This window comes from Podarcis filfolensis (genome assembly GCF_964270895.1).
Source record: "Podarcis filfolensis genome assembly, chromosome: 4".
Classification (NCBI taxonomy): domain Eukaryota; kingdom Metazoa; phylum Chordata; class Lepidosauria; order Squamata; family Lacertidae; genus Podarcis; species Podarcis filfolensis.
Window position 1 is genome coordinate 83,828,516 of NC_139607.1, and position 11,472 is coordinate 83,839,987.

The 11,472-nt window shown below is 42.7% G+C and overlaps 1 protein-coding gene across 1 annotated transcript; it reads left to right on the top strand.

Annotated features, from left to right (window-relative positions):
- Positions 1–6,899: 6,899 nt before the first annotated feature.
- LOC310761801 (disintegrin and metalloproteinase domain-containing protein 20-like) lies at positions 6,900–9,433 on the top strand. Its single transcript, XM_083611993.1, has one exon. It carries the CDS (start codon positions 7,052–7,054, stop codon positions 9,269–9,271), a length of 2,220 nt encoding a protein of 739 aa, XP_083468119.1. The 5' UTR covers positions 6,900–7,051; the 3' UTR covers positions 9,272–9,433.
- Positions 9,434–11,472: the final 2,039 nt, after the last annotated feature.

Here is an 11,472-nt window from a genome sequence, read left to right on the forward strand (position 1 = left end):
CATCATTAGGTCTTGTGGTGATTCTACAGTTTATGCACCATATGAAGAAATAGTTCCTTTTGCTTGTCCTGTATCTTTCAACATTGAATGAGCCCTGATTCTAGAATTAACGAGAGAAAGAGAAATTCCTCACCTCTCCACCCACTTTTCCTCATCATGTGTAATTTCACGCACCTCTATCATTCCCCCACTTACACGCCTTTTCCCCAAACTAAAAGTAAAGGGACCCCGACCATTAGGTCCAGTCGTGACCGACTCTGGGCTTGCGGCGCTCATCTCGCTTTATTGGCAGAGGGAGCCGGCGTACAGCTTCTGGGTCATGTGGCCAGCATGACTAAGCCACTTCTGGCGAACCAGAGCAGCACACGGAAACGGCGTTTACCCTCCTGCCGGAGCGGTACCTATTTATCTACTTGCACTTTGACGTGCTTTCAAACTGCTAGGTTGGCAGGAGCAGGGACCGAGCAATGGGAGCTCACCCCGTCGTGGGGATTCAAACCGCCGACCTTCTGATCAGCAAGTCCTAGGCTCTGTGGTTTAACCCACAGCGCCACCCGCGTCCCTTTTTCCCAAACTAAAACTAAACTAAAAAGCTGCAAATATTGTGACCCTATAATTGAAGTGGGCGTTTCTCCAGCCCCTTGAACATTTGGGTTGTCTTTTCCTGCCTCTTTTTAGCAGGTATGGAGACCAGGGAGCAGGTGCGCTGGGTATAGGGGGCTGAGTGGGCTTCAGTTCCCCCAATATTTTTGGTCAGGGGGCAGTACCCACCCAAAATTGAGGGGGCAGCTACACCCCACCACTGAGTGCATTCCACGTGCCCCAGTCCCAGCCTCTGCCCAGCAGCCCAGGAACTGGGCGGCAGCTGGGACAAGCGAGATCTTTGCTTTGCTCATCCTAGCTTCTGTCTGGCAGCTCAGGAGCCCAGGAGCTGGGTGGTGAAGTGACAGCACCCTCTCAATGTTGGCACCCCTACCAGATGGTACCTTCATTATATATATTTAGGCATGAGCCAAAAAACATTTCTTTTCAACCAGGCTTTTTGGCTTATTAATATTCTACAGCTTTAAAAATGTCTTTGTGGGAGGGGGGGTTCTTGTTTTGTTGTTTTTGTTTTAACTATTTATTTGTACTTTTGTATTTTTATATTGTGAACCGCCCTGAGATCTTGCGATGAAGCGCGGTCTATAAATCTAATAAACAAGAGGATTTCCAAGAGCGATAGCCCCTCACAGATTCGCATCACTGATTTATTTATTTATTTAAAACAATTATTTATTTTGCTAAGCCCACCCGTCATCATTAAAAATTCCCACGGCACTTGGCAGGGTGCGTGCATAAAAGTACAACATTATGCAACGTAATAAAACTTTATCATAAGATAATGAGAGCAATAAAACGCTAAGTCCAATCACAATTCTTATATACACCAATGTTACAGACAGGATGTCTGATACGTAAGCCTATCCAATTACATAGCCGTAAATGAGCAGAGAAGCCCTGAGCAAATCTATTGAGTTTGCAGCTGGTGCCGGAATGCATAGCATGGTGGTGCCAGCCAGGGGTGGCGCCTTCCGTTTCGCCGCCTAAGGCGAGATCTTGCCAGAAACCAGCACCCCTTCTGCAACGGAGGTGGTGTGTCCATGGGAGTACCACCTCTTGGGCTTCCTCTGACCAAGGCGGCTTCCTCACCCAATGGGAACGATTGTGGAATATGGATATAAAATTTACAGCATGTTATGGTCTAAGAGAAATTTATATGAAAATGATAGACCGACAGGTATCTAACACTGAGTAAATTGGCAAAAAATGTATAAATCTATATCAAATAAGTGCTGGAAATGTAAAGAGAAAGAAGGTTCTTTTCATCATATGTGGTGGTCTTTTAATAAGGTTAAAGCTTACTGGGAAATGCTATATAATGAATTATGTCCCCCGTTCCGTCTCCTTCTCCTTTTTATTATTACAAAGCCCTTAGTCTGGGTCATAAGGCATCACAATGGAAACCAGGCACAAAGGTGCAAGCAACACATCTCAAAATATGACTCTCCACATTAAAGCCCTATTGCGTTAAACACTGTTATTGCAGCACAAAGCAGAAAACTCAGTCTCCAAAATGCTGGTTTTAATCCAAGAATCCAGCAATCTATCAGAATGCAAGACAAAATAGTCCAAGTCCACTGGTCCAAGACATTTCCCCTGGCTGCCCGCCCCCCAGCACATATTATTACTGTGGGAGTTTGGATTGCAGTAAAAAGTCATCAAATATTTAGGACTCTGGTTAGTCTCTAATCAAGTAGAAAACATGGTCAAATTAAAACTGGGAAGTAAATAGGGGGGAAATCTGTTGGGTCTTAGAAAGATGGACAGTTCTCCAATTAAGTCTATGGGTCAGATTTAATGTCCTTAAAATGAACATTACAAACACTACATTACACTTGGTGTACATGCTTAGATGCCTCACTATCCCTATTCTGCAATATCTATATCTATCTACCTCTCTATCTCTATCTATCTATCATCTATCTATCTATCTATCATCTATTTATCTATTTATCTATTTATCTATTTATCTATTTATCTATTTATCTATTTATCTATTTATCTATTTATCTATTTATCTATCTATCATCTATCTATCTATCTATCTATCATCATCATCTATATCTATCTGTCTATCATCTCCTGCCAACTGGATGCAGTTTTCCTTTAAAAGTGCTCTTGAACTGCACTCCATAAAATACAAATGGCGTTGGGAGATGGATGATTCCAACCAAAAATAATAATAATTCATTTTCATAATGTTTTTCTTATGTCATCATCCCAACACTGGTGTGTGGACTGAAGGCCACAAATATATTTTTTTTGAGTGAAGATTGAAAAGATTCGGTTTACCCTACCAAAGAATACTACGCTCAAAGCATGTCACTGCATTCCAGGAGAAAGCACCCACGAGTCATGCCGCTACAATAGCCCCACATTCAACTGCAGTACCCTTGCAGCACTTTGAATCATAGAATCTAGTCCAACTCCCTGCAATGCAGCTAAAGCATCCATGACAGATGGCCATGGATGGCCTAACATTTACTGTGGCATAAATGTTCATCAAATGCATGATGTGGTTGCTGCAATAGTTCCATGATCTGGTTGTCCTGTGTGGTGTCTGTTTTTATTGACTGGTTGGTTGAATTTCCTCCCACTCTTTCTTGGAGGCAGAGACCTCCCTAAACCACCATACACACTGATGGTGCTATACACAGATGAATAGATAAAGCAGACTTCCTTTAGAAATGCTTTGTAATTATGCCCAGGATCCATTTTTGATGTGTCCTTAAGAGAAAGGAATTGCATGACTGCTAGGAAGCCACTGATAACATCCTCCTGTGCTTTCCTTATCCTCTCCAGAGTGAAATATACTTCCCCCACCCACTGAGCCCACAACACCCCACACAGATGTCAGTATCACACACAGCTGTGCTGCCACCTGTCCAGCATCATCATGAAGGGTGTGTGGCACCATGAATGAGGCAGTGGTGGCATCTTATCTCCCGACAAGCTGGAAACTTCAGTGGAATGGAGCGACAGCAGAAAAGTTACCACATTTAATAGGTCTGACAACATCCATCAGTATATTTCATGAAATAATCCATTTATCAACCTGTTGTCAACTGGAGCTCACATGGAAACTGATGAGCCTTGCGAAATAGTTTCAGCATGAAGGCTCCCTAAAACAAACAAACATATATGAAACTCTCAATTAAGGCAAGTTACCGAAGACAATTTGCAAAAGGGCACAATACTGCACTCAGATATCTGTGAGTATCCCCTGCTGTTTTAAGTGGGATTTCACACTTTGTGTGGCTGTCAAATTATTGTAGCCTTGTATTATTAAGGAAGTTTGAGTTCCTTAACCATTCTCCAAATAACACCAGAGGTTTAGGATTCATGTTGGTCCTTCAGGACAAAGAGCTAGTGAACTGAAAGCTCTGTTGAACCAACTCTATTGGATGAACAGAACACAACAAAACTTCCAGGATGTCTGTATTTTATTGTGAAAGGTTATGATGAGGTCGCATTTGTAGTGTGATCCTACATGTAAAACTTCTTAGCAGCTTTCACTGCCATCTCCTAGGCCATGGGTAGGCAAATTAAGGCCCGCGGGCCTGATCCAGCCCAATTGCCTTCTAAATCCGGCCCGCGGATGGTCCGGGAATCAGCGTGTTTTTACATGAGTAGAATGTGCCCTTTTATTTAAAATGCATCTCTGGGTTATTTGTGGGGCATAGGAATTCGTTCATTTCCCCCCAAAAAGATATAGTCCGGCCCCCCACAAGATCTGAGGGACATTGGACTGGCCCCCTGCTGAAAAAGTTTGCTGACCCCTGTCCTAGGCTTTCCAAAGCATCCTATAAGATGTTCTTGAGGCTCTGTCGCGAGCATGCCGCCATACTCGCTCTAGCTGTCTGAGGTCCAGTTTCATTTTCCGGAGGTCCTCGGTAAACCAGGGGGCCCGTTTTCGGCGGGGTCACAGAGGGTGCTTAGGTGCGATCTCATTGATGGCCTCCAAGAGCCAGTTATTCCAATTCTCGACAAGCTCATCTAGTGAGCTGCCAGGGGGAGCAGGGTCCTGCAAGGCCTGACGAAATCCATCAGGATCCATCAGCCTCTGTGGGTGAGCCCAAAAAGCTCTCCTTGGTGCCCCACACCAGGCCAACACATTCAATGCCAGAGATCGATGGTGCTGGCAGAGCCCTGAAAGAGCAATCCTCCCAGATTAACGCTACCCCTCCCCTCTGACCCACAGTCCACGACTGGTGGTGGACGGAGAAACCCAGGGGTGCCATCTCATGCAAAGTGACTACTTCGCCTTCACACACCCAGGTCTCCGTCACACAAGCCAGGTCAACCCCCTGCGAGATGAAAATCTCACATGGTGGTGGTTTTATTGCCTATAGACCTGGCATTGCACAACACCAGTGATGGAGGTGAGTAATCCCTTCTCACCCTACCCTTGTCCCTTGGGATGGGGTGTAGATTGGAAGGGGTTCGAGCATCTCTGCATCTCAAAACCTATAACATCTACCCCCACCGCCATACTTCCCTATCCCTTCAACGGTAGTGATCCCAAACCCTGTACTGGCCTCCATAAAGGAATGATATCCCCTCCTATTACATATACATATAACAATATAGCTTGTAGTTCAAATAAGTAGGCAGGGCTCTGCATTCTGGCATCTTTGAGGCCCAACTGTATTTAAACCCAGAAAATAATCTGAAGTAAAATGGCATGCTTAAGCAGGTCAGGTCGGGATGGGGGGGCATAGAAAAAGTTTGAGCAAGCCACCTGACAACAAGATAGCCATGGATCGCTCTGCTCCCTTGCCAAGCATGGGATTTGATGTGCTACCTTATTCATGGTACAAAACAATGTAATACTTTTTTTGATGATCTTTGCACTGTTTGCACCTTGCCTGCTAATGTGGACATATAGGTTCAGGGGCCTGGAACTTAATAAGAAACCTCAAAATGACTGGGTTGAAATTCAAAAGTGCACTGATTACATAGAGTGCTTTTTCCAGTTTGAAGAAGGCAGATCAGTGCATACATTAGATGTACCTGGTACATGCATGTTCCATGTATGGCACAGGAATTCTGTGCTTGCAGGTTCTTCATCCCCTTCTTGTGTGGAGAGTAGTTACTGGATCAGGATGTCATTATTCAGTTGAGACAGTCCCTAATGAAGGGGAAAGGTTGCTAAAGTAAGGAAAACCAGGAAATAAGGGGGAATAACTTTGTCCTGACCCTAATGGGCCATTGAGGCACTATGAGAAGTCTATTAAAACATTCCATTATCTCACTAACCCACTACCGCATGATTTATCCGACATTATTTTCAGTCCATCTAAAATAACTACAGGCCTTCCACCACTATCAAAATTCCATCCCATCTGTTCCACCTTAATCCTAAAATTATTCCTTTCTCCTTCCTGATTCCTTATGAATTTTAAATACAGCACGTTACCCAGGCTTCTCTTTCAGGTTTAGTCTTTTATATCTTTCATGATCTTTTCCTTGTTTTTTGTGTTTGCTACATTGTTGGCCAACCACCATTAACTGCCACACATCACAAAGGCTTTTTCTAGTGATTATAGCCTTGATCTATCAATTGAGGTTCCGCAAAGGGCAATGTTTTCTTTCGGTTCATTCTCCTGAATCATATAAGATAGGGAAATGGCCACAGGACATCTAATGTGCCTTCCAGATGATGAAGGTAGAATTGGTACCACTTTGTCCTGATTGGGCCCCATGATGTTCAGGCCCTGCCCTTTGACTCTAAATATATGCAGACCACCTCATCACCAGTATTAGATGTGGGACGGCCACATTTACATCGCTAAAAATGAGACAATGCATCACCAAAAAGGGAAATAAAAGGTGGCAAAGATTGGCATAAGATTGGCATTTGTTCATTTACAGGTAAATGTAGAAATAATGGCCATAATTTATATAGAAAGGCAGTTTGTCATAGTGGGAAAGACTGTGACCTGTGTGTGCCTGCTCATACGTTGCTAGCTGTTGATGGACAATTTCAACATCTTCTTGCTCCCCTTTCACATGGTTCTTTATCTTTAAGCCAGTTTCTATATTTTGCATACATTTAAATGCTGATTGAATTGTCACAGAAAATACATTTCATATTCCATACATTACAGCCGAGGATCATAACCCATCCACTGTATGAAGTGGCCTCATGTCCACTGACCGATGCCGAAATAAAACTTGTCAGTCTATGGGGTGCTATAAGACTACTTTTTTTGCTCTTCTTCATGCAACCCTCTCAGGCAGAAACTTCTTAGGAACCTTCTCTTGCTTGCTCTTCCTCTACCATTCTGTTCCATCTTTGATCCTCCAAGCTCCACCCCCATTCCACAGACGGAGCACACTGGCAGTTGCTAGGCAACATATATTCCTCCTCTTCTAATTCACATATAGCCTCCTTCCCATCTATCTACTAACCTGGTAACAACTGTTTGGGGCTTCCCTCTCAGGGATGAGATGCCAGAGGTGGTGCTTCAAGAGATTCTTTCCTCTTTCTGGGAAAATGAGTGGCAGCCTGGCATGGCTGCTCATTATGTTCTTGAGGAATCTCCTGAATGAGACTGGTGGCCAGACACCACCTCAAGGCTTTAGGTATGCCTCTTATGAGGTGACCATCCCAAGGAAACTGAGCTTCAGGCATGGACTACAGGAAACCCGGTATGTCAGCTACCTGCTGCAGATTGAGGGGAAGGGCCAGGTGGTGCATCTCAAGCAGAAGAAGGGCATTGTTCCTAAAGACTTCCCCATCTTCACGTACAATAAGGAAGGGGACCTCCAGGTTGACTATCATTACATCAGGGATGATTGTTTCTACAGTGGTTTCGTACAAGACAAGCCTCTCTCTTCAGTCACTCTCAGCACTTGCTCAGAGGGACTCAGGGGCCTGTTACAACTTAACAATGAGACATATCAAATTGAACCTGTCCAGCCATCTGCTACCTTTCAACATGTGGTATATCGACTGGAAATAGAGGAGGGTGCCATGCACATGAGGTGTGGGTTAACGGAGGAAGAGCAAAGGCGTCAAGAGGCCATGATCCAAGAAAGAAAGCATGTGGCTGTCAGAAGTACTCCAGCAGAACTCTGGTGGCCACACAAGAGACATGCAGAAGTGGCATTTGTGGTGGAGCATGAACGATATGTTAAGTTTAATAAAAATGAAACTGATATAGCTATGAAACTTCTCGAGACCATCCACACGGTAAATTCATTTTTTGAGCCATTTTTGGTTGAAGTGTCTGTAGCAGGATTGGAGATATGGACGGAAAAGAACCTCATAGATATTGGTAAAACTTTAGGAAGGACACTTAAAGCTTTTACTGTATGGAGACATGACATTCTACTTAACCATCTAAAGAATGATGCTGCTCACTTAATTGTATACAGGTCATATGGAAGGAATATTGGACGAGCATATGTAGCACAAATTTGTAATTACAGGGCTACTGGTGTTGAAGTATCGAGAAATTTCAATTTGTTTGATTTTTCTGTACTTTTTGCCCATGAATTTGGACATAATCTTGGTATGAGCCATGATGAATCAGACTGTAAATGTGATCGACGTGCCTGCATTATGTCTGCTTTGTACTCACGGACTGATAAGTTTAGCAACTGCAGTTACCAAAAATATTTCAATCTAAAGGACTCACCTTGCTTGTTGATTCCACCAAACCCTGATCAAATGTATAAACTGAAATACTGTGGGAACAAAGTAGTAGAAAAAGGAGAGCAATGCGACTGTGGTTCAGCTGTGCAGTGTCAATCGGATCGATGTTGCAGGCCAGACTGCACATTGAGTCCATTTGCCAACTGTTCTTCTGGACTGTGCTGTGCCAGGTGCAAGTACCGTCCCCCTGGATCCATTTGCAGAAAGAGTATTAGCATCTGTGACCTGCCTGAGTTTTGCACTGGGACTTCGGACCAGTGTCCGGAAGATGTTTATGTACAAGATGGTGCCCCTTGTGGTGATGGAGTCTTTTGCTATCATGGTCGTTGTACTACTCCCAATGGGCAGTGCGAAAAGATATTCGGCAAAAAAACCGTACGAGCTTCAGAGGATTGTTTCAGAGGACTGAATGCTCGAGGTGATCGCTTTGGCAATTGTGGCCTTGAACATGGTATTTTTAAGAAATGCAATGCTGAAAATATTCTATGTGGCCGAATGCAGTGTAGTAATATTTATGGGCTACCTACCTTGGAGGAACACCAAACCATCATTCAAACCACCATTGGCAAAAGTAACTGCTGGACTGCAGACTACCATAGTGGAATGGAGGTAGCTGATCTTGGAGCAGTGGAAGACGGTACACCTTGTGGCACTGGCATGATGTGTATTAGTAGGGAATGCAAGAACGTGTCCCTCTTGCAGTATGATTGCAATGCCACAAAGTGCCATAATAGGGGAATATGCAACAACCACAAACACTGCCATTGTGCTTATGGTTGGGCCCCTCCTGACTGTCTAAAGGAAGGATATGGGGGCAGCATTGACAGTGGGCCAATTGCAAAAAACTGGAATGGTGTCAGTGTAGGTAGCATTGTAGGAAGCGTGTTGGTCCTTTCCACGGTGACTGCTGCTGTTGGCATGGGTGTGTATTACAGGTTTGTGCTACGTAACAAGGTTAGAAGAATGAGTTTAAGAATCTCTCCCTCAGAATCAACAGAGGAATGAAAACCACTCTAGATCACAGAAGCGAACAATGCAGAAAGTTTCAAAAGGGCATGATGGGTATAATGAGCACTATTATATAACATATATTTGACTCTGTAAGCATTGGTTCAGTTCATCTCAAAGGGAAATATTCACATATGAAAATCTTTGCCTATTCTTTCACAGTATGTTGAGAGTCTCTTTGTTGTTCAAGACAGAAGTCCTATCCCATGTAAATGGGTGAAATCTGTCCAGTGCAATGGAATGTTATCATACAGGAGCATACCATGTTAAAGAAATGCATGGAACCAGTGCTGGTATTTTGAATATCTCAGATTTTTGTGAAGTGAACTCACATCTGTCTAGAAAGCCATTTCAAAAATAGTACTGATAATTATGTTGACACAAATGTTAATGTTGAAATGAGACAGTTTATTAAAAATATTACAAAACCACCAACACATAATATTTCAGAAAGCTATAATGGAAATAATGGTGAATGTTATGTAACATATTTGAGGGTGCAATCTTTTCATTAAAGTTTTATGTTTGTTTAGCACCTTGTTTATAAAATTTGCCACACGGGATAATTTATCCACAAGGGGAAAATATTTTCATATATTTAGAGCATCTCTCTGTGCTTTAATACAGAATCATGTCCTTTTAGCCATTGGAAGGTGGTCAGTGGGTGGAAACCTGTCTTTAAAAAGGAATGCTACATGGTTAGAAGATCTTCTTTTTAGAGAAGCCAAAGCACTTTTGGATAAAACTAGCAGGTAAGGGTGCTCTCTGATAATGCTAGATCTCCTTTCTGAAATGTGTCACATGCCCCTGAGAGTTTTAACTTCCCTTACCTAGTTAAGGACAGGAAGAACCATAGTTCAGTGCCAGAGCCCTTAGTTTTTTATGCAGAAGGTCCAGGATGAATGTATTTTGTGACTCCAGCCAAAAGGTTCTCAGGTAGCAGAATGGCTAGGAGAGGCACTGAGATGCCAGAGATCCTGTGGGATTCTCCAGATGACCTGCTTATTGAGCATTCATCTTGATTTGTTTGTGCCGAGTTTCTGCATTTCCCCATCACTCCTCTAATCACTAAAGAAAATCCATTTAAAAAACAAATTTGAATGTCAGAGCACCCAAGTGCTTTTTAGTCCAGTTTAATTGCACAATCCCACTTGCAAAATACTGACAGTCTGAAAGTGACCTGTGTCCCTCGAGATCCTTTGCCATATTGCACGATATTGGTTTGGATGGATGAAAGGTCTGATTCATTGTAAGGCAGTTTTGCTATTACAGGTTCGAAATAATGAAAATGGAGATTAAATGCATTAATGGAAACATTTGTAATTTGCATCATTTATTCCAGTTACCAAATTGTGTTGCGTGTGTCCCAGCATGTTCAGTCTTGAATCATAAAAAAACCTTGCTTCCCTAGAACACAGTGAATATCTTAAGATTTATTTTTCCATTCCAGGGATGAACGTTTTGTGCAGGTAGACGGAACGCTTATCAAGGTTAACACGAAAGGTTATTGTATTCCTTTTGCAAGTTCTAGATTTTCTTACTCTGAGAAGCAAGCCCTTCTTAATACGTTAACTTGAATGAGCTTAAATGCCAATCCTTAATAATGTAGTCTCTGTGTAGCATTCTATGGAGAATTCTGTGTTTTTGGGGAAGAATACAGGAAAGATAATGCTCCAGGTCAGCATAAGCTGAATTAATTATTCCTGTAGAGAGTTGTTAGTAGAATATTCAGTGCAGTGCGTGTACCTACTACGCAGAACTTGTGTGAACTGAATTGAGATCTTTTCATATTCAAAGCAGGTAAACTTCACTTCTGAATATCGCTGTAATTAATTCCCTCCAGGGGCATGTAGAAATGGTAGGTATAATTAGCTGTGAAGATACCTAACACTGCTGTCCTGTATCAGGGAAGTTAAATCGCTAAATGCTCCATTTACTTTTTTTTTTAAATGACCTTGCATCAAACAATACTTTGAACTATCCTCTGATAGTCTGTGTGCAAAACTACACTTGTGCCAAATACATCCCCCCCCCCCAGCCAAACAAAAATAAATTCACTTGAAGTTGCCATGGAGTTTTCAGTCGTATCAGTGCTCGTTTCAACTGCCTGTGAAACGGTTTGTCAGGATGAAGTCACTCATGGTTTTAATTAGAGCTACCACTGATTTTTCACCTGTTAGACAAATTCCAAGGTGGAT

Coding starts and splice junctions, on each gene's coding strand:
- LOC310761801 (XM_083611993.1), top strand. CDS start 7,052: ATGAGATGCCAGAGGTGGTGCTTCAAGAGATTCTTTCCTCTTTCTGGG.